General features: G+C 34.1%; 10 protein-coding genes across 10 annotated transcripts; 4 read left to right on the forward strand and 6 right to left on the reverse strand.

Annotated features, from left to right (window-relative positions):
- Positions 1 to 30: 30 nt before the first annotated feature.
- On the reverse strand, positions 31 to 1,489 carry RO3G_03230 (saccharopine dehydrogenase; the record flags this gene model as incomplete). The annotated part of the gene is made up of 4 exons (XM_067657821.1): positions 31 to 725; positions 775 to 870; positions 948 to 1,061; positions 1,114 to 1,489. 4 exons carry the CDS (start codon positions 1,487 to 1,489, stop codon positions 31 to 33), a joined length of 1,281 nt encoding a protein of 426 aa, XP_067513922.1.
- Positions 1,490 to 1,895: 406 nt separating this feature from the next.
- RO3G_03231 (uncharacterized protein) lies at positions 1,896 to 2,700 on the reverse strand (the record flags this gene model as incomplete). Its single annotated transcript, XM_067657822.1, has 4 exons — positions 1,896 to 1,954; positions 2,004 to 2,350; positions 2,397 to 2,549; positions 2,603 to 2,700. 4 exons carry the CDS (start codon positions 2,698 to 2,700, stop codon positions 1,896 to 1,898), a joined length of 657 nt encoding a protein of 218 aa, XP_067513923.1.
- Positions 2,701 to 5,064: 2,364 nt separating this feature from the next.
- RO3G_03232 (uncharacterized protein) lies at positions 5,065 to 5,280 on the reverse strand (the record flags this gene model as incomplete). Its single annotated transcript, XM_067657823.1, has 2 exons — positions 5,065 to 5,171; positions 5,208 to 5,280. 2 exons carry the CDS (start codon positions 5,278 to 5,280, stop codon positions 5,065 to 5,067), a joined length of 180 nt encoding a protein of 59 aa, XP_067513924.1.
- Positions 5,281 to 9,108: 3,828 nt separating this feature from the next.
- Positions 9,109 to 9,671, reverse strand: RO3G_03233 (uncharacterized protein; the record flags this gene model as incomplete). Its single annotated transcript, XM_067657824.1, has 6 exons — positions 9,109 to 9,146; positions 9,196 to 9,251; positions 9,309 to 9,333; positions 9,456 to 9,519; positions 9,570 to 9,594; positions 9,640 to 9,671. The coding sequence occupies 6 exons, from the start codon at positions 9,669 to 9,671 to the stop codon at positions 9,109 to 9,111; spliced, it is 240 nt and encodes a 79-aa protein (XP_067513925.1).
- A 579-nt stretch (positions 9,672 to 10,250) lies between these two features.
- RO3G_03234 (uncharacterized protein) lies at positions 10,251 to 11,063 on the forward strand (the record flags this gene model as incomplete). Its single annotated transcript, XM_067657825.1, has 1 exon — positions 10,251 to 11,063. One exon carries the CDS (start codon positions 10,251 to 10,253, stop codon positions 11,061 to 11,063), a length of 813 nt encoding a protein of 270 aa, XP_067513926.1.
- Positions 11,064 to 12,143: 1,080 nt separating this feature from the next.
- RO3G_03235 (uncharacterized protein) lies at positions 12,144 to 13,478 on the forward strand (the record flags this gene model as incomplete). Its single annotated transcript, XM_067657826.1, has 2 exons — positions 12,144 to 12,203; positions 12,267 to 13,478. 2 exons carry the CDS (start codon positions 12,144 to 12,146, stop codon positions 13,476 to 13,478), a joined length of 1,272 nt encoding a protein of 423 aa, XP_067513927.1.
- A 367-nt stretch (positions 13,479 to 13,845) lies between these two features.
- On the reverse strand, positions 13,846 to 18,474 carry RO3G_03236 (uncharacterized protein; the record flags this gene model as incomplete). Its single annotated transcript, XM_067657827.1, has 8 exons — positions 13,846 to 13,874; positions 14,005 to 14,380; positions 14,436 to 15,449; positions 15,518 to 16,149; positions 16,281 to 16,319; positions 16,487 to 16,975; positions 17,060 to 17,936; positions 17,992 to 18,474. The coding sequence occupies 8 exons, from the start codon at positions 18,472 to 18,474 to the stop codon at positions 13,846 to 13,848; spliced, it is 3,939 nt and encodes a 1,312-aa protein (XP_067513928.1).
- A 746-nt stretch (positions 18,475 to 19,220) lies between these two features.
- Positions 19,221 to 19,767, reverse strand: RO3G_03237 (uncharacterized protein; the record flags this gene model as incomplete). The annotated part of the gene is made up of 3 exons (XM_067657828.1): positions 19,221 to 19,515; positions 19,566 to 19,655; positions 19,715 to 19,767. 3 exons carry the CDS (start codon positions 19,765 to 19,767, stop codon positions 19,221 to 19,223), a joined length of 438 nt encoding a protein of 145 aa, XP_067513929.1.
- Positions 19,768 to 20,522: 755 nt separating this feature from the next.
- RO3G_03238 (uncharacterized protein) lies at positions 20,523 to 21,993 on the forward strand (the record flags this gene model as incomplete). Its single annotated transcript, XM_067657829.1, has 5 exons — positions 20,523 to 20,548; positions 20,657 to 20,993; positions 21,046 to 21,222; positions 21,279 to 21,396; positions 21,455 to 21,993. The coding sequence occupies 5 exons, from the start codon at positions 20,523 to 20,525 to the stop codon at positions 21,991 to 21,993; spliced, it is 1,197 nt and encodes a 398-aa protein (XP_067513930.1).
- Positions 21,994 to 25,319: 3,326 nt separating this feature from the next.
- On the forward strand, positions 25,320 to 25,699 carry RO3G_03239 (uncharacterized protein; the record flags this gene model as incomplete). The annotated part of the gene is made up of 2 exons (XM_067657830.1): positions 25,320 to 25,495; positions 25,552 to 25,699. The coding sequence occupies 2 exons, from the start codon at positions 25,320 to 25,322 to the stop codon at positions 25,697 to 25,699; spliced, it is 324 nt and encodes a 107-aa protein (XP_067513931.1).
- Between the last annotated feature and the right edge of the window lie 7 nt (positions 25,700 to 25,706).

Here is a 25,706-nt window from a genome sequence, read left to right on the forward strand (position 1 = left end):
ACGTTATACATTACGTTTACAATAAAAAAATTAGTCTGAAATATCAAAATGGATACCAACTTGACCAAGACGTTGTATTAAATCAGTCTGCCAAAAGGCTGTACTTGGCGTAAAAACACCACATGGTACGCGTTCATGCTGTAACAAGACTAATGCAGATTGCAATACAAGGCGAGGTGTTGCAACATAACCGGGCTCAGGTCCACGCACAACGACTTTGAGTGATTTGGTAGGCTGCATTTTGTCATCTATAGGGACTTGCTCATAACCTTTTGAACGCAAAATGACTTCAAATGACGTTTGGTCTAACTGTGTTTGACTAGGATGTTCTCTTCCAAAGAGGCCAGCAGAAAAGAATTTGGGATGTTTTAACAGCAATTGGCGTCCCCAATGTGAACCAGCTAAAAAAGAAAAGATGAAGCCGTAAAACATATAAAGTACTACGGCCCACAAAGATGGAAGCAATAAATAAGCTGTAAATTGAACTGTGGGTGGTATTGACTCATTGTTATCTGAGGTATTGGCATAACCCGTAAGAAATATTTGCTGAGAGAGACGAACAATAGAGGGATCAGCAAAGACAAAAGGAACATGATAACCATATTCCTTATCTTTTGTTACTCCTTTATGAAACTTCAAACGTGAACCTACAGGTGCGCCTAGTTTTTTAAGCATAGATGCCTTACGAATCTCTCTTAATAGCTCGGCAGATCCAAAGCCGTGAACTAGTTTATGTTAGATTGTGTCTTTTTTCCAAGATTTATATTATATTACCCGCTGATTCATAAGTAGCATAACCACCTCGCATACCTGCTTCTCCAGTATGCATTTTAAAGAACATTTCAATCTGTGAGGGGACCCAGCCTTTTTCTGTATATAATTTTTTTGTATAAAGCACGCCCATGTCTGTGGGCACCTTCAATTGAAAAGTGAGACTCATTGTATACCTATCAAGTATAGTCTTACACTATCAAATCCACACGAATGAACAATAGTAACACGATTTGATACTGCTTTTTCGTGATAGGTACGCTGCATACGTTCAACAAATTCAGGTTCACCTAATCAATTAATAAGCATACATGGGAAATAATGATCGGTGTTTGTCCATACCAGTGACGTCTACATAGTGACAACCTTGTTCAACACAAGACCGTACAACGTATTCACCCATGAAACGAAATGGACCCACTGCATTAATCAATACTTTTGTTTGGCCTGTTATGTTATCTAGGTTTTCTCGTTGAGTTACAGAAGCAACCAATACAGAAGGTGGATTTATGCTTGCTTGAGCATAAGCTTGAAGCATTTCTTGTACAATAGCCTCTAAATTTTCTTCATTACGTCCTGCTATAGCCCAATTAAAATTAGAAGGGAGTAAGTTGGGATTGTCTGTGGCTAGTTGAAAGATGTGTCGAACGATATGTTTTCCAGTTAAGCCAGTTGCACCAAATACTGTAACGTCAAATTTTTTATTAATACTACTCATGGTCACCAAAAAAAAGTATAAGAGAGAAAAAGAGGAAGAATAAATGTGTACAATTGCGAGAGAGAGTGTGTGAATGTCAAATGTTTTAATTCGGAGCTTATAATATGTTAAGGGACACTATTTGTTTGATCCATCATGACTTGTTGTGTATAAAATGATTGTGGTTGCTGTAAGATAGCAAAGTCATTTGGAGACAGAGGAGAGTTACTATTGCTGGGATAAAGATTAGGAATCTCTTCGTCAGGAAATAAAATGTGTTGAACTTGGGGATACAGGTGTGTTAAAGCTATTATGATAGGCACTTAAACAGGCGAAGAAGTTGCTGCTGCTCTATTCAGGTGATAGGCATGTGTTTGTACGGATAAGACAGGACGTGCCTTTGATCCATGAATCTATGAGAGGTACATTAGATAGATGGAGTAGTAGGCCTTGGATGCTGTTCAAATTGATTAGGTGGTAGATCTACTATACAAATAAACTATAAGCATATTATAAATTATAATCATCGCCTTACATTGTGTACCATGTCTTTGATATAAAAAGTCTGACATTTGTTTTAATAATTGCTGCTGCTTTTGTTGCTTATATTTTGCTTCTTCTAATTCTCTTTTCATTTGATGATAAGTTTCTTGCAATCTTGATAATTGCTGTACCATTTCAGACTGAGATACTTGCATCATAGCCATATGTGTTCCTACATCATCCCTTCTATTTGTATCAGTTTCTAATGATTTTCGCTTAATTTCATCTAATAAATCAGGTCTATCTTTAATGAATTTTGAATGAGAAAATTCCCATATTTGATTTTCTGCTAATGTTCTATGTCCTTTGGGTGATTTATTCACTTTATGAAATCCATACCTATAGAGTATAAGTACACAGATGTATTGATATTAACTGTACTTACATGTTCAGTTGGCGAACAAAACTACTAAAATTGTTATGTTTAAAATGTTTTGGTAAAACATCTCTTGAAAACTCCAATATATTACAAACAACAAATGATGATCCAGTATAATTCCAAGCAATTAAATGTTGGTATTGATTATCAATTACCATACTTTAATTTATATTAATATAAAGGTGTGTGCGTATGATTATTAACTTATTTACTTGTACAATTTATGAACAAAAGTATTATTACTGTTCTTATTATTGCTATTGTTATTATTACAACTATTATTTGCTGGTAACTGTAAAGAAGTAGACATATTTATTGGGCCTCTTGGTGAATTTTCAGGGGAACTTCCAGACGAATAATAATCGTATATTGATGTCTCGGCAGATAATGTATAGTCCCTGCCGTAATGCATCCAATAAAAGAAAGAAAAAAAAGGGAGGAGGGGAAATATAAAAAAAAACTAATTTTTTTTTTGTGCACAAACACATTATTTAAAAGTCAGAACCATTTATTTTTTCATTTTTTCAATTGGTCTTAAATAACAAAGAGGACCAAACCAATATAAGTTGTATTTTCTATTATTTCTTAATACTTGCTCGATCCATTCACAATAGACGACAAAGTAGTAGGCTCCGAGCGCTTCGAAATGTTAGAATTAGGTTTGCAAGATAAACTTTTTTTTATACCTGTTCATTTAAAAAATTCACTCAGATTGCGGAAATCAATTCGCCCACTTTTTAAAAATTATTCACTGAGAAAATTTCGCTTAAGACCAGTCTCTATTTTTGCGATGTTCAAAGAAAATTTGGAAGTGTTGAACATAGCCTCGGCAGTCAGATTTCTTCACTTTATTTTTTACAGACTGTATTATCCTCTCAATTGATGTGTCGTCTGCTTTGAACGCATGTCCGTTTAATACCAGACTTCGCCTTGGACCAAAGCTCTTTTATGGGATTGAGAAAGGGAGAATAGGAAGAAAGATATATGCATTTATATAATCTACTATCACCAAGTATTCTTTTGGGGAAAGTACTTTGTATAGATGTATTATACATCACCAAATAATAATCTTTCTTATATTCTTATCCAATACATCCATTACGCTTGCTATATATGCAAGTTAATATTCCGTGTGCCCTCTAATACGAGTAATCATCTTCTTTACCTCAGTATCATCCATGTTTCTTTTCTTCCCAGCAGATACTGACGGTGATCTCTTCAACGAAATATGTATTATACCTGCCTCAGGTATTGCAAGGGGAATAGTGATCCTGATACCTTTGATGATCGGAACAGCTGCTCTTGATATTTCTAGTAATACGAAGGTTAAATCTAGCATAATCAATAAATACACTATTTTTACTGAAAAAAAGCATCTGACATTGACCTCTATTTTAAGACTTTTTATCTTCTAAATCCTAACATCCTTTCCGATACTCTCACAGCAGACAGATGATTTCTCGTTAAAACAAAACACTGTAAAAAAGTATGTTCTTTATTTAATATCATTGTATCTAGTACTTATACTCCTTTCATAAAGATTCAATAAAGCTCTTCAAAAATAATTTAACTATGGCTGCAGATCGAAGGTCAATAATGCTTAATAAAAAACTTGTTCCTGGTTATGCAAATGGACTGTACATCTATTTCTTAAGTAAATTTATTTTTCATTTATGTGTCATTTTTTCAGGAACTATATTAAAAGAGCAAAATTAGTTATGACTGAATGATAGAAAAAAGAATATTAAATATTTATAAAACATTCACTATTCTGACTTTGTGTTTTGTATATGAATCATATTTAAAGTAGATCGGAACACAACACAGAGCATTTTTTTTTCAATGAGTTGCGAAATTATATACATATCTGCTTGGCAGTAGAAACTACTTCTCATGTTCTTTAACCAACCATGCGCTCATATAGCAAGAGATGGCTTAAGTGTTTTAAAATCTCAGTTACATCATTTGGTTTTGCAGATTGGACGTTTTCGTTACATTTTCATTGATCTAGACATCCAGTCTCTGGTCGAGTCTATCACCAAACATCATTTGTTAACTATCACTGATAATAGCTGTTTCCATCTACTGTCATTCTTTGCACCTACTTTCCAAAAGCATGGTCTCAGTAATTCACTGCACGCTATGCATTTCATTTATAAGTCCTTTGATTATCTTTCCTTAATGCAGATTTTTATTCGTTGCCTCTTTCAAACTTGTTGCTACTATCTCGGGCAAAATTTTCTACCTTAATTTCTGAATCTCACTAGCTCTATCGAGAGCCTATATTTTTGGCAATCAACTTCTTCACTTGTGATACAGTAGTCAATCGATTGCGACTGCGATTAAGAGGAGAATATTCCACTAAATCTAAGTTATGTCAACATTTGTGCAAAGTATTTTGCAATATATAGTAATATAACTGCAACCTTATGAGCTATGCCGAAGGAATGTAATAGATATATAAGACGATCGTATAGCAAATACCCTTCAGCAACTTCGAAATTAATGATTACAATGAAAGTTTACCTCAGCTAAACTTAGATATTTAAAAATTCCTTTATCAATTTAAGGTTAATATTTCCAAACCTCGACCTCTGTATTTTTTGAGGCCATTGCGCTCCTTAAGGCACATACAGTATGGTATATAATGCTTAAATCAAGGTTACCTACGACGTCATTCGTACACAAAGCTTATATGGCTAATTTCTCTCGATCTCGACTGTGTATGATGCTGTTGAATATTTTTGGTCTTTTGCTCTCCCAAGCTTTCCATTTGGACATCTATCCTTCAAAAAGTTTACCCTGGTTTACGCTTACAGCTTGACTCTATTTGGCGTCTAATTTGCTCATTCAAATTCCCATGCTTCTTTCCTTTTTCAAGCATTAGCATTTGCTTATAGTAGTTTCCGTCTCACTAGGGTACACTTTATATTTCTTCTAGTAATGCACCATTACTTCCCTAGAGCCATAGCCTCTTCTTTTATAAAAAAAAAAAAAGAAACATTTTCCTTCTCATCAGTAATCGTTACTTCTTAACTATTATGAAGTGTCAACTGCTTCTAAACTTACTATTTTTATTGGCCAATGGTCCGACAGCATGGATTTAGCTTGTGCTTTCAGCAAAGAATTCAAACAGCAAAAAGGACTACCTTTGGATATTTGACCCAGCTGTGCTCAAAAGGACCAAACAATTTTGAAATCCAAATACAACTTGATTTATGGTTTTGCAAGAGAGAAATCCCTGAAATAATGTAGCTCTTCTAACTGTATATAGCCAATAGCTGAAAGGTTAAACACAATTGAAAACCCAAGCCATTACGATTGGAATACTCTTATTGAATTCCGTTCAACAAGAGCAAGAAGGTAAGTAACTAAGTATAGATTATACACAAATGAAAATATACTACAAGAACACGAACTAATTGCTAAAAATGTCAATCGCCTGTAGATGAGCAATAAGTAATGAATGAGGGCAACCAGCAGTGCGATACTATAAAACTGCTAAATACTATTGATGAGTAGTTTGATAAGCTTACTGGGAAAGAGTTAAAAGAGGTATAAGGGAAATTGCAAGAAGTACATGACTTAGTGATGAATTCTACCACCACATCTTTACAACTACTGGCAATAGTATTAGAAACAACACCAGGCCCAAGATCACAAAGGATCGTATTGATCAATTATTTCCACTATTAAAAATTATTACCTCATACAACCAGAACCTCGAAGAGGAGCTAAAAAGCTAGCCAAAAGAGAGAAAAGAAGAAGAAAAAAACGAACTAGACAATCTAAACAAACTAAAGATATAGAAAGAAATATATAGTGCAGTATATTTATTATTAAATATTTAAATGTATAAGATCACCCAAGGTTTCCATCTTGTACAGTCATTACTATATACAAGTAACTTTAATCATTTGAATTATTCAACTTTGGTTCTTTGGCTATTCATTTAAAAAATATTACTTGTATTCAATAGACTTTTTCTTTTGTTTTTATTCAATAAAGAGCTTCAAGAAACCAACGATTATCAAGTTTCCTTTTGTATATGGTCGAATTTTGTCCGTTTTGAAAAACTAAATAGCGGTTACGTAAAAATAAATAGCACTAATTGGAAAATGATTGGCCGTTGTTAGCAAATAATTGTCGTTTTCGAAATTTACTTTGTCTTTTTGGGCTAAGTCAAATTAGCGTTACTGAGAGTACGCTTTTTTCGGTCGGTCAATTTAATTATACTTGGGTACTTTCTTTTAACTTTAATTGATAACACACTGTACCCATAATACCACTTATAATATGCTAATTTATACATTTGAAATATCTCTTAAGGACCTCTCAGTATGATCATGGAATCATAAATATCCCCAATATTCCTCATCTGCTCCAGTGAAGCAAAGCTGATATTGACTCTTCAATGTATTTTAATCGATTTCGTTGAAAAATGCAATTACAAGTGTATTTCAGAAAATAATAATAGTATAAGATTCAGGATGGAATATTGTACTTATATTTCAATCCTTTGCCAAGTAAAAAAAATCACTAGGCTTTAAACTATGTGAAATCTACAGTAAATCATATACATTAAAGGCTATTGACACTAGTAGTTAGACACCTGCTTCAGCTGGATACTTTGATGAGCTTAGATTTGATGCTTTTAGTTGCGAGAAGTTAATGATGGAGGGTTCGAATAGAAGATTATCAGAGAGCATTACTCGTGCTATCGAATACACTCTGAAATAAATACATAGTTTCATTATAATATTAAAAGTTACAACCATGACATATTTGAGTTTAAGTATTGAAGTCATGGGCAAAGCAGAAATATACAGCGTTCGATCCGTTAAAGCCTCAATGACATGTTCCAAAATGCGATTAGATATTGTTAATAACATCCGTATTTATCAAGAGCTTCAAACAGCTGAAGTGTCTGTCAATTATTTAAAAAAATATAAATAGCTAAATATAGTGGATCTACTTGTAGTATTTCTGGATTTATTGAATGCATAAAATATGGTTATAAAATAGGCACTTTTAGGCTAGTCTAATGCAGTTGACGTTTAAGACAGTTTAAAAATATGAACTGTATTAAATGTTCAGTAATTATGTGCTGTTGAGAGGCGACGTTAAATGTTGAATTCTTTTAAAATTTGTACATGAATAACTGGTGTTATCTAGCGGATGACCCATAGTAATTTTTTAAAATATTACAACCATTTGTCATTGGATAGGAAGCCTTTCTTCCGCATTAAAGATAATCGACTTTGGTTACATATTAGCATTCTTATTTGGCTTACAAGTTAAACACAAACTAAAATGTAGGACGATCAAGCGAATCGTTTCACGGGATTTTATGTATATCCTTATCATCAATAATGTTAATTATGTAATAGTTCTAACTGTATGTACAGATCTTTTATTGTATTAAAAGCTTCTGCTACATATAAATAATCAATTTTGTCCACTGTCGACCCATAATAATGTATAATGTGACTTTAAGTACTTTGCAAGGATGAATACTCCTTCTTCATGTCTTCAGTACGTCCATCACGGCCTGTTATGTAGAATACCATTATTTAGCTGCATAAAATACTCAGTAACTATTAAACCTCAATCATTGCATTTTCTAAGGTATATTTATTTTAATGAAACGCCCATAGACCACTTCAAACGTTGTTATAGTACAATTTTCCCTCATTCATTATCTGTTATTATTTGTAAATACACATACTCTTTATTATTTATTAGTAGTATCCACCTTAATGTAACATCTGCAACATGTGCCAACAATTTCAAACAATAAATTTTTCTATACTCTCCAATGTTCTCCCGCAATCCAAGCATCAATCAATGCATGTATAATGACAAAAGTTGATTCTGGGTCTCAGTTGCACATCCGATAAATTTCGAAGATTGCACTTTTCAGTTTTTGCTTTTGAGGAACAATATAAAAAACATATAAAAATAGTATAGACGAGCATTAGAAAGAAGTTGATGTTGAAAATGAATACAACAGGTGTGCATGATCTGTTTACTAATAATGTGCACAAACACATTATTTAAAAGTCAGAACCATTTATTTTTTCATTTTTTCAATTGGTCTTAAATAACAAAGAGGACCAAACCAATATAAGTTGTATTTTCTATTATTTCTTAATACTTGCTCGATCCATTCACAATAGACGACAAAGTAGTAGGCTCCGAGCGCTTCGAAATGTTAGAATTAGGTTTGCAAGATAAACTTTTTTTTATACCTGTTCCAATGTGCCACCAACCATGAAGCTAGACATACAAATTGTTAATGTAAGCATTTTTTTTATTCTTATAGCTTACTTCACTAAAAGAGCCCATGATAAAAGAAACAGAATGTCTCCAGGCGCGTAAATAAGTACAAAATTGGTTATCAATGTTCCAAACAATAAATGCTACAATAAAACCCAATGCAGAAAACCACAATAATTTTTCAAGTTTTGACTTTTCATAGTTCACAGAAGGAACAGTCAACTGTAAAGAAATGGATTTAAATACAATAGTGAATACTAAGAGTGCATAAGAGACTTGATGGAATACAGGGTTCTTGATAATAAGATAGGAATAAGTGATGATAGCAGAATAAATGGCGAGTATCAAGGGTAATTTATAATTTTTTTTATGGTTAGGGTCTGCTTTAAATCTATTTTTTTTTTCTTATTTAGCATGATTTTTATTAGGTACTTTATACTTACATATGCCATACCATAATAGAAGCAACATAAATCACTATTATAAATAAGTTGCATGCTTTTAGTTTTTTTTTTTTTTTTTTTACTTGGTAATTCATCTAATAGTTGCATTTCATATTGAAGTGTCATATGGAAACACCAACTATACAAATTTTCTTTCTGTTTAATACAAGTCCGTATTTTAATTACCTTTACTTACGATCCAAATCCTACAAACATAACACCTAAATAAGCAATAATAAATGATGAACTAAAACCATTTTTAATCGTATTGTAAATGCCAAATAATGAAAGAAACACTAGAGGGAAAATTAAACAAGTTGCTTTTTGTTACACAAAAACTTACTAAACATTAAATTAGTGGTTGTGTTGAAGAACTCGGCCAAGTAAGGTGAAACATGATAATTTTCCTGTTTATAATTCGTTTAATTACATTTTTACAGTAAAATAGTATCTTTACTTCACACCAATCAATAGTAGATGTTCTATGGAGAAAAATTAGCTTTATTTTATAAAACTAGCTTACTTACGCTGGGCCCCAAAAATACTCTTTATCAGACATGAGAAAAGGATTATTTACCATCTTTCAGGGCCCCCTCAATTCCATTGAAATAAGCCACTTAACTTTCTAAAATAGGAAAGTAAAAAAATGAGTCATTTTACTCTTTCTTATCTCTACCAATCATGTTTGTGTTTCAGTTTTTATATAAAAATAAATAAAAAAATATATATTTTTAATTTCTTTTCTTTTTTTTTTATAAATTTATTTTATTTTATTTGGGTTTGGTTCACCCTTCTTATTACTTTCTATCTGCTATTCATCTTATTTAATTATTTTATACTTGCAAACCCTTCTCTTTTTATTATTCGTAAACAAAGCTTTCTCAATTTATTACAAGATGGCTTTCACTGCTTAAATTTGCTAACGTTCCAAAGAACGACTATTCGATTACAACAGAACCTCAACCCTATTAATTTTTATATCTCGATTAAAACTACAACTGTAGCCTATAACCATGGTCTACCCTTCGTTAAAATGTTTACCCAACAAAAAGTTACTACAAAAGACGCCAAAGTCTCGAAAACACCAATTGCCTTTATTACTACCAGCCTGAAAAAGAAACTATTATAAAATCCTTATATGACTGCTATCCCTGAATCTATAACTGCTAAAAAGATGAATCAAGACGTATTCTCTCAACTCTATCAATCGCTTAACCCTCAAGACTCTACCATGTTTGACGAGTGGCTCAAGCAAGATTTCTTTTCTCCTGAATGCAGTGTCAATTCTTCCCCTGAGATTGCCACTCCATTCGATCAATTCCTCCATTCTCCTCCATTCTCTAGCAAAGATGACTTTGGTTCTTGTGCCTTCAATGATAGCCCAATAGACCTAGATGTCTCTGCTATTTTGGATTCTCCTCAAGTCTATCCTACTCCTGCTCTAGCTTCAGCGCAAACCTCTACTCCTGCTGCTGCTACTTCAACAGAAATGATTAACTTATTTGCTGACATTGGTGACAATCTTCCTGCTGCTTTGGCTGCTTTGACTGCTGTTGCTACTGCTCCTGTATCCCCTGTATCCGTTGATACAAAGCAAAAGAAGGCATCCTCTCCTGCTGCTGCCAGTGCTTCCACACCTGTTTTCTCTGCTACTCCTCGTCCTGGGAAGAAGCGTGCTTCAAGTGATGATCTTTTGGATGAAGCTGCTCTCAAGAGACAAAAGAATACGGATGCTGCTCGTCGTTCTCGTCTTCGTAAAGTTCAGAAGATGGAAACATTAGAAAAGAGGGTTGCTGAACTGGAGAAAATGAACGCTAGTCTTTTGATGCGTGTTGCCGTACTTGATTCTGAAAAGACAAACTTAAAGGCAAAGGAATCTTCTTACGAAGATAGAATTAAGGTGCTCGAGGGTCAATTAGCTGAAGCTCACAAAGCCCTTTCTTCTCGTTAATTTTTATTATTTTTTATTTTAAATAGTTTTATCATTTTTTATTTATTTTTTTTTATTATTTTTTTCACAATAGAATAAAAAGCTTATCAATAACACTAAAATTATTAATGACTGGATAATCTTGACGAATACTAATTATCTTTTAATTGGTCAATTCTTTTTAAATATAAAACCAAATTTATCTGTGCGTGTGAAATATTCTTATTCCCCAAAAACTGGTTATAGATTGATCATGAAAAAAAAAATCCCAAATAAATTTTACCTGAATTTCCCGAGATATCCTTACATTTTTTTGTTATCTGCCCTGAAAAAAGGAAGAAGGCTGCGATACAACAAATTTATTAGATAGCCTGAACATCATGTATTTAGGTGGCAATCATTTTAAAATTTGATATGCTTTGATAAAACATTATGTTGGCTTGCTACTATAAACTATGTATTATTCAACAAAAGGTCACAATCTTTAAACTCAAGAAAGTTACACAATTATGAACTTTCCATTTGAATTACTCTATATTTAAGCAAAAAGTGTATCTCTTGCTAGGTAAACAAATAATATATGAATCATCGATGCTTTCTGGAGAATACAAAGAGTGAAGGGAGCATTAGCTCTTTCTTATCTTTTTTAACTATACTTTTTGGAAGGCAAGTGGCTTACACATCATCTTTTTCATTTCTGTGGCTTACTATGACTGCTGCCTACAATTAATTTTTTTTCTAAAATTTCTTTTATTAAGGGTTTGGCCCACTTTTATTACTTTGTTTCTCTTTAGTTTGCTTACGTTTATTGAACAAAAAGGTTAGTATTTTTATTTTTATTTTATTTTTTCTCTTCAAAGGATGATACAAAAACAGACCTGTTCTGCATTATTGCTGAAGACAACCGTTTATTGCCTATTTTTATCTGAAAAAGAGAAAAAAAAAAGACAATATGATTTGAACCGAAACTAATTATATTTTCTCAATAGGAGAGAAGCTTGCTGTCTTTTTCTTTTTGTAATATAAACAAATTTTTTTGTAATAAATTATTCCTTTTTTTCACTTACATTTTACTCGGTTTTATTTTTGTTTTAATAAGAAATGTCATCTCGAAGTAAATATGGTATACAAAAATGTTTCTATTCCACGAAAACATTCCAGGTAAAGACATTGTCCTTTTTTTTTTTGGCTTTTACAAAGTAAATAAAATTAATGTTGATTTAGCAACTTGGAATATCTACACCAACCTGTCAAAACTTGAAAATAAATTTTAATATTACACAACCTACTTTTGCTCAGCAAGAGCTTATACCTGCTCTATTACAAGGAAACCGTGATATACTCTTACGTGATGCAACAGGTACAGGGAAATCATTTGGTATCGCACTTACTCTGGCTTCCTTAATAACGCCTAATTCCCAAAGTGTCCGATCTCTGTACATTGCACCTAATCAAGAATTAGCTTCTCAGATCGGTATTTGGATGCAGCAACTCACACCCCACAGCAACCAAATCAGAGTCATGGCAGGGCCAGACACAACACAAGTACTTGCATCGCACACAGTCATTGGCACACCCGGTCGAATTTTAGAATCCATTGGTCAAGGGGAATTACCTGTTCAGACACTGGACAGGCTTATTGTGGATGAAGTAGATCAAGCGCTCTCTTTACCTAGACGTCATGCCCCTCTTCGTGAGCAAAGAATGCGTGCCAAACACCCAAAGCCTGCCGAGTTACTTCTCGATAAACTCCAACAATTCAAAAGTCGGCACCAAACTATCCTTACCTCAGCTACATTCAATCGACCTCTACGTTTCTTTCTGAACAAAAGAGGATATGTTCATGACCCCCTCTTTCTCGACCTTAACAAGAGCTCTACTACAGACCATACGGCTGTGGTCAAGCATCACTGTTTACTGATATCAGACGATAAAATTCGGAATATGCAAGAGAATAAGTTGATGATTAGGGAGCAAGAGAAAAAGACATTGGCATTTGACGATACAGATGAACGCATGATTGAAAGTGTTGCTACCTTGCAAGAAATCGAAATTGTTCACAACGGCATCTTGTTTGTCAGTCCTAGTGTAAGTATAGAGGCCATCAAAGATCAATTAGCTGAATATCAAGTGTCAGCAGAAGATATCAAAAACTATTCAGCAGATCATGCTCAGAACATCTTATGGATCGCTACTGAATTTACTGCAAGAGGTATCGATATACCTGATGTGTCTCACGTCTTTATCCTTGGAAGACCTTCATCTACCGCAGCTTATTTACATATGGCTGGCAGAACAGGTCGTTTGAGTCCAAGTGGATTTAGACCAGGAAAAGTGATTAATCTTGTACGGGACCATGAATGGACAGAATCAAAGATGAAAAATATGTATGAATTATTGAATATTCCTGTAGAAGATTACGAATATGTAGAATAAAGTATTTATTTAAACAATCACCCACTTCATATACGGTGTCATGCCCTTATTAATGATATGTTGAGGACAGCTTCGAATTATCTTTGCAAATGATTCGCTACTCGATTTTCCATTGATGTCTGTTAATGTGAATAAACGCATAGCAATCTAAAGATAGTTTTAGTTTTAGTTTTTTTTTTAATTCAAAAATATGATTATACCTGTTCTTGTTCAGCCGAATATTTATTTCCAATATCCATCATATATGACAATTTATATACAGCATTTGCTATTTGGACATCTTTATCAAGAACATCAAAGCCTACTTGAGGTAATGCTTGTTCGAATAGACATGTGAGTATGGGAAGTAGCCCATTAACGATGCCATTCAAAGTATTATCTGCAGATGTTTCGCTGCTATTTCCATAAACAATAAATGCATCCAAAATTCTTATTATCCATAAAAGCTTTTCTTGTTCATTTGTTGCATCTTGTTGGATGGTTCGTGCCAGAATGTGCCAACACTCATTAAAGATCAATGTATTACTTGATTGTCCAATAAGGTATATAATGGCCATCGTTATCCATTTGATAAGAGACTGTCTTTGAGCTCCTTTGGGTGCTAATAGGTAAAGCTCAGAAATAGCTATAATCTTGCCTAATGCTTCGTTGACAGAAGAGACATGCTCAAAATAATGCTTTTCTGAATCACTGCTATCAGAAAGCTCGGCAGGATTTATCAAACTACAGGCTACACATTGTCGGAAGATGGATTCGGTGTTGGGCTCCACTTGGATAGCAAAAGGCAGAGTCACCTCTTGTAAAACAATCTTTCGAATGGATGAAACCAGCTTAATCTTGGACTCATCTCCTGTTATTTCTTGTACCGGTAAATGGTTAAACAACGTATCGAAGAATTGTTTCTGTAATATGATTATAAGTCATTATTTTGCTTTACAACTCATTTTGTCTTTGTACCTGCGTGTCCTCGTCAAACTTTAAGATTTTTTTAGCAAACCCTTCAATAATTTCATTGCATCTACTATCTGATATACTTGTCTTTTTTGTCACTGCATTCATACCACGGCGCATTTTGGTATCTTTTTGTGTCTTAATAACTGAGGGAAGACCAGCAAGTTCTAGCATCTTGCCAACGCCACTTTCACTAACAAGAAGCAAGAGCAGTTGAGGCTCAAAAAGCTGTTTGAGAGGATCTATAATCGAGGTTAATTGTGACAGCAAGAATTCTGCTAATGAAAGCGATGCATAAGCGTGTGTGGAGGCAAAATTTATACATAAGCAACGAAGCGCCTTTGATACATTTGAGACCTCACTCATCAAGTTAAACCAATTCACAGGAGGCAAAGGGCCAGGCGTATGTAGCAAACTAGAAATTAAAAGTGTAAGTCTGTCTTCAAGATCGTTTCTTTGTTTTTCTGCCATCATGTCAACTAGACTGTCAAATACGGCTCGAATATAACTTGTATTTCGATTCAATCTGCTGTAAGATGTAGGCTCAGATGAAGCAGATAAAAGGAGAAGCTCAGGTGCAACTTGTCTATCCTTGATCTGAGAAGCAGTAGAAATCAAATGCACAGAGCCGATAATTTTACCGCATATAGTAGCAGCCACACGTCCGCTCTTTAGATTTCCTACAGGAGCAGATCTTCCTATGAGGCCAGCAACACCAACCAATTTATCCCATACAAGTGATCTTATTTTTGCATTATATTTTCGTGTCTCTGTATAGACATTGTCGCTTTGGTCTGATGTTAAATAACTGACTCCCAAGAGACATCCCAAGTTAAACAAGCTGGCTATACGATAATTGCTTGAAGGATCATCGTTTTGGATATGCTCGAATTCACGTTGAAACAAGTTGATATAATGATCAGATCCTTCATTCTCTTCTTCTGAGTTATTTGCAAGCCGTGAACGACAAAGCTGTGCATAAGGTACACTGAAATGATAAAAGTGTTGAGCTAATTGATGCTATCAAAACATGTCAATAATCAAATTGACCCCCATAAAATCTTATTATGTAGAAGTAGGTTACTTACATCAGTAGATGCTTTGGAAACTGCAGATTCCAAAACATTGATACATTCCTCGTCTATATTGTCACTGCCTGCTATACCGTACATGGCACAAATCCAAGCTGAACCAAGTAATAGACCTTTGCCTGCATAAGTATCGGTAAGGTATGATTTTATAATACCCTTCGCGAGCCATATGACTTCTTCCATAGCAGTCGGGTTTAGTTTAGATGCCCAGCCCATCATAATACCAAGAATACGACTATCGCAAACGTTAGGCGAGTTGCAATAATCCAATAGCTGATAGAGTCCCTGCTTTCCTAGTATATCCAGTTGCTCTGTCTTGGTTGGCCATGAGATGAGATTGCTTACGAAATATCCAGCAGCATAACCGTTAGCAAATTGAACAAGATCCACAGCCGTATCGATGTTTCTTGATTTACTGCTTCCTCTTGTTGCAGCATCAATCAAAGCCTTACTAAGTGTGATAGCAACCTTTTCATTACTAACCACATAAGTAGATAGATGTCCTAATACAAATCTTGCTGCAAATTGAACTTCTTCACTCATCAAATGGGCAGAATGAGAGATGGGAGAGCCATAAAGTTGTATATAGTTCTTTAACAATACATCAATAACTTCATTTGCGCAAGAGACTGCAAATGATGGTATAATTGAACGCAGGGTACTGACAAGGCCTGAGTGCATAAAATAGGTGTAAATGCTTATTACATGATACAGAAGGGTATACGTTACCAGTCATTGCCAATAAAATGTTACTACTCACGCCAGGTACAGTACTCCTTTCTAGTCTTGACAGTAGATCCTTTAACAAAATTGCTGTAATCGATTCAACCTCAACCTCTTTGCCTTTGAAAACTGCATGGAAAAATGCTTGCCAAGATGAAATACTGGAAACGCGAACCAGTAAATGGTCAGTTAAGGTAACATCGGTAAAAGAAGTCACCATGGTACGATACCATTTTGTCTTACTGATCGCTTCAAGTGAATGCCCAGGCACTGATTCTGTACTGAAATTTGAGATGTAAAGGATACCAATGGCATAGCCCGCTCTCAGCCCAGGAGCTACATGTCCCTCTGACCATTTTTCCATAAACATATTTCCTATTTCCCTTTCTCGATCTCCTATACTATTACTATCCTTCTTTTGCACAGCCTCAGCTTGTTTACTGGTCGTCTTTTCTTCTTTAAATAATCCACGTCGCATATGGTCCAGCTCATTTGACATGAGCTTAACAAGGACCTGCTCATAGCTCTTGTTTGGCATATTTGATTCAAGGACAACTGACAAATAATCGTTGGCTTTTTCAGGTAAAAGAGTGGATATATCATTGACTGAGAAGTGAGATAATGCTTCCAAACCGTAGGATTTAGCCTCTTCACAGCTATGTTCCGCATCAAGTAAAGGTGCAATGAATTGAGTTAACATTGTTTCCTTGAATTGTAAATAAGGCTCCGAAACTATACAGAAAGCAAAGATATCTTTAATTTTTTCTTCCCTTTTCCTTCTAGAAAAAAAATAAAATAAAAGTAAACATTTCTTACCTTCATCTTTATCACCAGCCAATGCATAAAATCGACAAAGTTGTTTTATCAACAGTAGAGATCTTTCAATACCTGCATCTAAAGAGAATTGGGCAAGATATACTACAACAATGCTCCATATCGATCTGGGTTCCACAAATCCAATGTCAACACAGGTGCATATAATATCCATGATTAAAGAAAGTGAAGCCATACTCAGATCCTGGCATGCTTGTAGTAACGAAATCGCCATGGGCAAGACATCAGGGGCACATTCCCTCGGTTTAGATTTGCATAAATCACGCATTGTGGTCAAGATGGCCAGCTCCAACTGAATGGGGCCCTTCAAGCCCAAGTCAATTTTACGACGCAAAGTACGCGTTTTACGACGAAGGATCCAATCGGCAAAGACCTTTTTGAGTTCTTGCCATACGCGAGGTTGGCGATTACAGATAGCCGCAAGGGATCTAACACCAAGGCCCGCCAAGGAGGAATCGGTGTGAATTATGGAGGTTACAATTTGCAGTACCTTGCCTGTTATTACCGGGTCATTTATGTCAGCAAGGCGAGGGAGAGCATGGTAAAAGATGTGCAATAGTACATCTGGTTTGGCTAATGAATGGCGAATGACATGTAACAGGTACAGTAAAGCAGGGAATTTGCAACCAGTTCCATAAGCAGAGGAAAGCTCTGAAAGATCTGTTAATGCCTTGCATTGAATTGCTGTATCGTTACAAAGTGTGTAAGGTGTTATAAAGAGTAAGTCTAAAGCCTTTGAAGTATCAGATAGATTTTTGGCAGATATATCAAGTGCGCTATTAGAATAAAATGAAAGGATGTAGGTTGCCAAGTGACCAAGAAGACCATTGATATCATTGCTCTTAATAATTTCACCCATCTATTTGGAAGAATAAGTTTAAAAAGTAATTTTATGAAGAATTTATATAGCTTACTGCTGATCTGATGGCATCAAGGTTAATATGAATATCTGAAGCCTCATCAAGAGCATGGATCAGCGAAAGGACCTCTTCCTTCATCTCTTGAATCCTTTTCGATGCAGTTTTATCCATCAATTCAGATAGAGTTTGAAAAAGAGGCAGGTAAGCAACTTGAATTAACCTTTTTGAGATAGAACCATGTGTTATACAGAAGCGAATCAGATTCAAAGCGCTTTGCTGTTCATCTAATGTCTGAGCTTTGAGTAAAAGAAAAGAGCAACTTGCCCACAATAAAGATAGATTGGCCTGAAACTTTTCTGATACTTTTTGTTTGTCATCGATTGTACCATACAAGCGCTCTATGCGGGACAAGTAAGGAAGAACGGGCCCGTTCTTTGACGCGCTTGTCAAAGCACGATCTAGAATAGGATAACAATCGTTGATTACCCAATTAAGAAAGTCGAAACCTAATTCCTCTTTATATTGTCGATTTATCATTTCTAGAAAATCGACAATAGATAAGTAACGGTTAGGTTCCATCTGTATCGGATAGTGAATCATGACGCGTTTCCAAATCAAAGAACAAACGTCTCTGACCAGCTCTATGTTAATAGATAGGCAAATCAAAGAGATTTTCACAAGAAGTGCATTATAATCCAAGTTGCAGTCTGTAAGGAGCACATACAATACAAAAGGTGTAATCATTTTCACATCTCGAGTGTCTTTGAGCAGGAAATCGACTTCGCTTAGGATATCATAATATAACTGAGGTTTTTGACGAATTATGGCTACAAAAGGATCAACTTGAATGAGATCTGACTTGACAAGACCAAAGGTTATATCTAATTTTGAACGTAAAAGGGTAATGTGGCGTAGATAGATGGCGTTTTTTGCTTGGTCATCACAGCTTAACACAAGGTTTTGAAATTGTCGTAATGTTACAAGTGCATCGAGTTGTTTTCTAACAACTTGATCTAGTATTCTTTCACAAGCATTTGAGACAGCAATATTGGTAATAGATGACTGAGACAGAACCGCCCATATTTCGTTTGGTTTAGATGTTAGATCACATGCCTGGTGAATCTGCACGAAACGGTGCTGAATCCCTTCATTTGACATGTTCAACAGAAGTATATAAAAAAAAAAAAAAAAAAAATGTTAGAACCATTTAAATGCCGACATAAGAAGAGGTTAATGAGACAGTTGAAGAGTGAAGGATGAGATTTTTTATTATTTGACTATCTTTAAAAGTCGACATCCATGCCAGCATGGTGAGTTTCCATAGGGTTCATGGATTCAACAGCACCATAATTGCCTTGTGAAGCTTTTGCATCTTCAAAGGTACGATGACGAATTACTTCCATATCAAATTTATTTTTCAATGCATTGATCTCGGATATGAGTTCAGAAGTAGCGTCCTTTAGTGCTTTTCCAGGTGAAGTTCCAGGCACTGATTGAACTTTAATGATAAAGTTATGTTCTAATGGGTGAGGTACTTTGTATCCTGCAAATAATACTCTAGGGTCCTTTAACAGTTGACTAACAATATATTTAATAGTCTATTGTTGTAGTACGTGTGTTGCTTTTACCCTCTTAACATATTACCAAGAGTGTGATCTTCTCTTTCTACAATAAAAGTAGCAGCATTAGGAATTTTAGTATCTACTTCCATTTCTACTCTGTAGATTGTTTTTTAGTATTTCAATCTTGTTTTCTTTTACTTGTTTATCCATCTTACTTCTTTTTTCCTTCAGGAATCACGAATAATTCGAAACGATCTGGTGCGTTCATTTTGATTTAATTAATTTTTTTTGTATAGGTTAAAGAAAAAAAAAAAAAAAAAGCAAGTTTCATTTTGGACAAAACAAAAAAAAATTTTCGGAGTCTCTTTTGATGCGTGTGCGTGTAGAAGAGTTTGTAAGCACAGTAGAACATAAATCTACAGCAATAAAAGCACAAAATATTCAAATCACTTCAAAACAATAATATAAATACCATCTATTCAAAGTGTCTTAATATAAATAAAAGTAGAAATTTGCTCTTATGTCATTATCTCAAACAGAAATTGGCCTTCAAACCATATCCTTGGCATAAATAAGAAATAGTCGGAGTTCCTGTATCTCCCGATCATCAAAGAGAGAAGGGACCACCATTGTTCGCAACAGAAATATGAACAATAAGGAAGCTTAGCTACAACAGAAAAAGAGATCAAAAGCGGGTTTTTGGGGAATAAATATATCCCTCTTTTATTCTTAAAAAGTAACAAAACTTCGAAGCAAGAGAAGGCGTAAAAAAAGAAGTGTGAAAATTATTTCCCTTTTTTCTTTTCCTTTTGCACAAACACTTTTTTAAACTTTTAGCCTTTTTTATTCTCTCTCTCTTTTTTTTTTTCTTTCTCTCTTTATAACAATCTCTTTTTAAATAGTTTCTTTTTATATTTTACTTGAATATAAGATTGGTTATTCTCCTTTTTAAAGCTTCATCTACATTACCTCATCGATCTGTTTTTTTTCTTCTTTTACTTTTTTCATCCAAAACTTCTTATCATGCTTACATCTAAACCAGAACACAAGTAAAAAAAAACTTAAAGTACCTCTTGCATGTAAAATACTAACTTTTTATTGTCCAGTTCTCTACCTGCTGACATGTTTCAACCTTTCAAAATACCATTTGTTTTTAGTCATCAAACATCGGACGATCCAATCGATGGCCAACACAACCGGTTTCAGTCTCGTTACTTGGGTGTGTGCCGTATGGAATATAGATCAATAATCTTTCCTCATTGTACCTTTTACGAATTGACAGAATCGGAAATTTCTGAGATTAGTTCGAGTAAAGAGGAGATGATGGATGAATCTCCTGCACTTCCTCCGAAAAAGAGAAAGAAGGTGATGCGCTATGACTTGATATTTTCAGTTGACCCAGCTTCTAGTCAGTTGAGCTTTGACCAGCAAATGCTTTATATATTCCCTCGTGAAGCAATGTCGGAATGTCTTACTGAATCTGCACCTCATAAGGTAACTAACTCCCTTCATATAAAAGAAAATAATTATATAATACACGTTATAGATACTTTATTCCTTTTACCAAGAAAATTCTGTACAAGAAAATAATTTGAGTTGCCGTCAAACAACAAGGAATGATGCAATTACTATTCTTATATCAAATGTACCTCAAAAGTTATATTTTGCCATGAAACATACAATAGCTTCTTATGAGCTCATGTGTCAAAATATGATGGATCTAGTAAGCAAAATTTACTCTAATTTGTTGTTGCTATTATTATTAAGCTTTTCTTAAAGATGAAATTACATTATGAAAAGGCAACTCAATATAAAGTTGAAATGGTTTCCTTACCAGAAAAGCGTACTAATAATAATAATAATAATAATAATATGGATTGGAGTAGTGGTGATGATGGTAAATATTATTTATATTACGGTTATTATTTTGTTTAATAATAACAATAAAAATGAAGAAGTGGTAACAGAAGAGATCAATACTGGGCTCTCAAAGTCAACAATCAAGAAAGCAAGTTCATCAAAATCATCGTCATTATCTATTACGGCCTCTAAATCAAGTCCAATAAAGAAATGCTTATACTGTGGATGTAAGACAACCCCCATGTGGCGTAGAGGACCACAGGGTGCAGGTACTCTTTGTAATGCTTGTGGTGTCAAATGGAAACATGGCAAAATATTAAATGATAATCCGCCTAATAATAACGAAGGCGAAAAGAAAAGGAAGACAAGTATTACTGGTAACAAAAAAACCAAAAAGCAAGGTGTAGAGGAAGCTGGTATACAGTGTGAAAGTACCACTTCTTCTGATTCCAGTCCTTTAGATTCATTTAGCGGATCACCAAATACTTCACCATCACTGGTGACTTCATTAATGGAACAAAATAGTAAAAGAAAATCATTAGTTCCATATGATACAAAAACGCTTTCTGTTTATGTTGGAGAAGATGCAATAGAAGCTGCAGCAGTTCTTACGCTTTTAAAGAAAACAAAATAAGTAAAATTTGTAAATAAAGTATCTTTTTAAATAAATGTGTGTCTTTTTTAATTAGATAAGCATCTGTTCATTCTATATGATTTTCTATATTTGTACTTCAGCCACCTTCTTGTAAGAATTGAAGCAGCAGCTGGTTTATCTAGATTTATATATAAAAGTTAAAACCAAACAATAGTAGGATTCGTGTTCAGGAGATCAAAGGAACTCTAATAGATTAATATCAATTCTTGCTAATTTAAATGGTGCTGTTTATAATAATACTTAATTTCACATACCGTTTTACGACTTTTATATTATTGATTAATGTTTTAAAAGATAACATGGCATCAGTCATGTAGTTTCGGTTGCAGCAAATGCGTAGTTTTGATTATTAAGAAAAGACATGTAAAAAGTGAAAGTTGAATATCTTGCTTTAATCATAGTATTTTACATCACATAGTATTTTTGAAGTGCCATATACTAAAGCTTTTTGTTTATTAATATGATTATATTGAAGAGCATTTTTATTTTAGTGCATAAAACGAAATAAGAAAGCCGTGTGATACATTTGTTCTTGGTTGCATATCTATAAGTTTTCATTGTATGCAGTAGACATTCAATGTTATTTGACTTTTATTCTTGCTTCCTATTTGATATGGTATAAGGGAATACGTGGATATTTTTTTTTGGTTATACTATATACGAAAGCTGTAGGAGGTTGTCATTGTTGTTGATCAGATCAAACATTTCTTTTCATAAGAAATTTTGTCTGCCACATAATATGGGATATTGATTTAACAAACTTGAAAAGCTATTCAGGTGGATGGAGCTACACCAGTCATTTTTGAAGTCTTGACATTTACTACACATAATCCTAAAAGACAGCCAGCATCAGCCGGTTCTCCATAAGTTTTGTTTGTGTAATAAAGCGTCAGCTAGGGTAATTATATTGATTGCAAGTGGAAATAAAAAAGTAAAACAAAAATAAGGTAAAAACTATAAATCCACTTGTACAAAACTTAAATTAGCTATGGAGCAATATTTTAAAGAGCATATATTTTAATATTTTCGGATATCTTATTTTACCTTTCTTCAGCCTCCTTACTTTCTATATTCATCTCAAGTCAAGTTTCTGTTACACATAATTCAAATATCAACATCTTGAACAGTATATCGATCCTTTATTCAAGTCGTCTCTCTCTCTTTTTTTTTTTTTTTTTTTTTTTTTTTTTTTTTTTTTTTTTTTTTTTTTTTTTTTTAACCGGGGATTACCCTTTAAGGCTTTTTTATGCCAACCAATAGCAAAACCCCCCCCTTCCCCACCCGTTGGGTTCCCAGATTTTAATTGATTTATTGCGACCATCTTACTAAGTTATATTGATATAGGGTTCATCAAAGCAACAATTAATAACGCAGCATTTGGGCAAGAGTAAATATGTCTCTATTCTCAATCTGATATTTGTCGGATGCTTGTAGAAGTATAGATGTAGGTCTTTGACATTAATATTCGGGACCAATCCATGTCTGATTCTTTTATGATGTAAACTATGAATTTCTAACTGTTCACTCACACTTATTAAGGTTTTAGAAGACATTATAATTAAGGAAATTTGAAGTTGACTTTTTATTGTTGTCAGCTTATTGATAACCTGAGGTCAAAACAAATATAATAATCGAATATTTCATTTTCCAGACTATCCTTCTTCCTGCTGCCGAAGCAGAATTCAATACAACCATTACCAGTTCTTCACAGTAGTTTTCTCACATAGTTACTTCCTAGCTTATCCCCTGGATGTTTACAGAGTCATGAGTATCAACAGTCATGTTTTCAAGTGAGATGCAGAAAATTAGCAAGTGAATGCTTTTTCGTGAAACAACACTTGTCAAGCTTTATCTTTTAGTTAGAGTCAGTCAGATGATTCAATATTTTCTATGGATTTTTGCAGAAGCCATTTGAAAACACAACAATTTTGCCCACAAACGCAGTAGCTGACTTCTGCTTCTTCAAAGATGATGCATAAAATTCTTTGTGATCTACTTGAGATACTCCTTAAATCAAAAAGAAATCCTTGGACTATGTATAGATCCAATTGTTAGAATGTTATGATTATGAACTTTGAATGGTTTTTGAAGCGTAAAGGCTTTTCTACACAGCTTATTGTGTGAATCCAGTACGTAAAAGTAGCATAGGTTGTAAAATAGAATCGATATTAAAAGTACGGATTGTATGGAAAATTGATTGCGATTTACTGTTCATAATCTGATTTTTATTGACAACCAATTTGTTTTTCTTCACTAATTGTCCCTGAGCTCACCTTTCACATCTTTTCCAATTCGGGAAACTCATACATTACACGGCTATTCGCATAATAGATGTTGCACAGCTTATTGGCTGGATTGTTCGTCAGTGCACTCAACATGCTACTGCTTTCATTAAATGAAGATAACCGAGAACCTGAATGGCTTAGACTACTTCATAGCTACAAGCTAATGAGGTTTATAATCAACTATTGGTTTGATCTTCGTAGCAGCAAATTATAAATCATTATTGTATGGCCACTATGTATATTAGTTACATAAGCATCAAGTTGATCTGCAACTACTTCAAAACGCTCGGTTCCTGCGACTATGAAGTATACTTCAAGATGGATATGGTTTATGTCATTTTGTGCCATTAAAATCTTTTTCTTTCTTTCTTAAATCTTGAAGTCGTAATAGACATTTCTTTTTCTTCCAACACTCAATTACTAGAGCATATAGCTTTTGTAATAGTCTTTTGAGGCTTTTGAAGATCTTAGTCACCTCTCATCTCCATTAGCTTTTCTAAAAATACAGTGAATTTAAAATTGTATAATTATTCTGCCGTTATTAATCCGTTCTCAAATTCCCAGCAAGACTATGAGCTAGTATGGTTCGAGAGTACTTCTTATAATACCATCCAACATGCTTTTGATGAACAAGCAATATCCAAAAAGAAATCAAAATCCAGACATTTGGCGTTAGGGTTGGCCAAGGCCAGATTGTCTGGATTTTTCTCGGTGAACTCCAAAGTCCCTAGGTCGAAGGCATCATGTTTAGTAGCTTGTCAGTAATAGATAGAAGTAAAGAAAAAAATAAACTGAAAATAAAAACGGCTTTGAGCATACAGCACAACTTTGAGCATACAGCACAACTTTGAGCTTTGTTCAAAATTATATCATCAGCTTGTACACAGAATACCTTCATGCGTAGTATGTTAATAAAAGCGGCTGATGTAGCCTCCGCTTAAAATTATCAAAAATTGACCAGGTTTTTTTTTTGGATAAAATTTGCCCTGTGTCTTTTTCTTAAGTTTTATCCTCGCAAAAATGTTTAGGCAAATTGCACGTCGAGCTATTCTGCAAACAAAACGTTTATCCACTACTAGTTACCTTGTAAAAGGAACACCAAAGGTTTATCCTCGTATCAGTCCTCGTCTTTTCCATACCACCTTTGTTCGTTTTGACAGCAATTCTACTACGGCTACACCTTCATTTCAGATAACGTAAAAAATACTCAAATGAATAAATTTTCTGGATGATCTTATTCATTTTCTCATAGCACATTAACACCTGAAAGATATCATCGCTTAGCTGACGAGATATTGGATCACATGGTTGAAAAACTCGAGGAAATTTCAGATGTGACAGACATGCAAGGATTCGATGTAGAATACAGTGTAAGCAGACAAATAAGTGACTGCACGTAATTTACTA

This window comes from Rhizopus delemar, genomic scaffold, assembly GCF_000149305.1.
Source record: "Rhizopus delemar RA 99-880 supercont3.2 genomic scaffold, whole genome shotgun sequence".
NCBI classification, from domain to species: domain Eukaryota; kingdom Fungi; phylum Mucoromycota; class Mucoromycetes; order Mucorales; family Rhizopodaceae; genus Rhizopus; species Rhizopus delemar.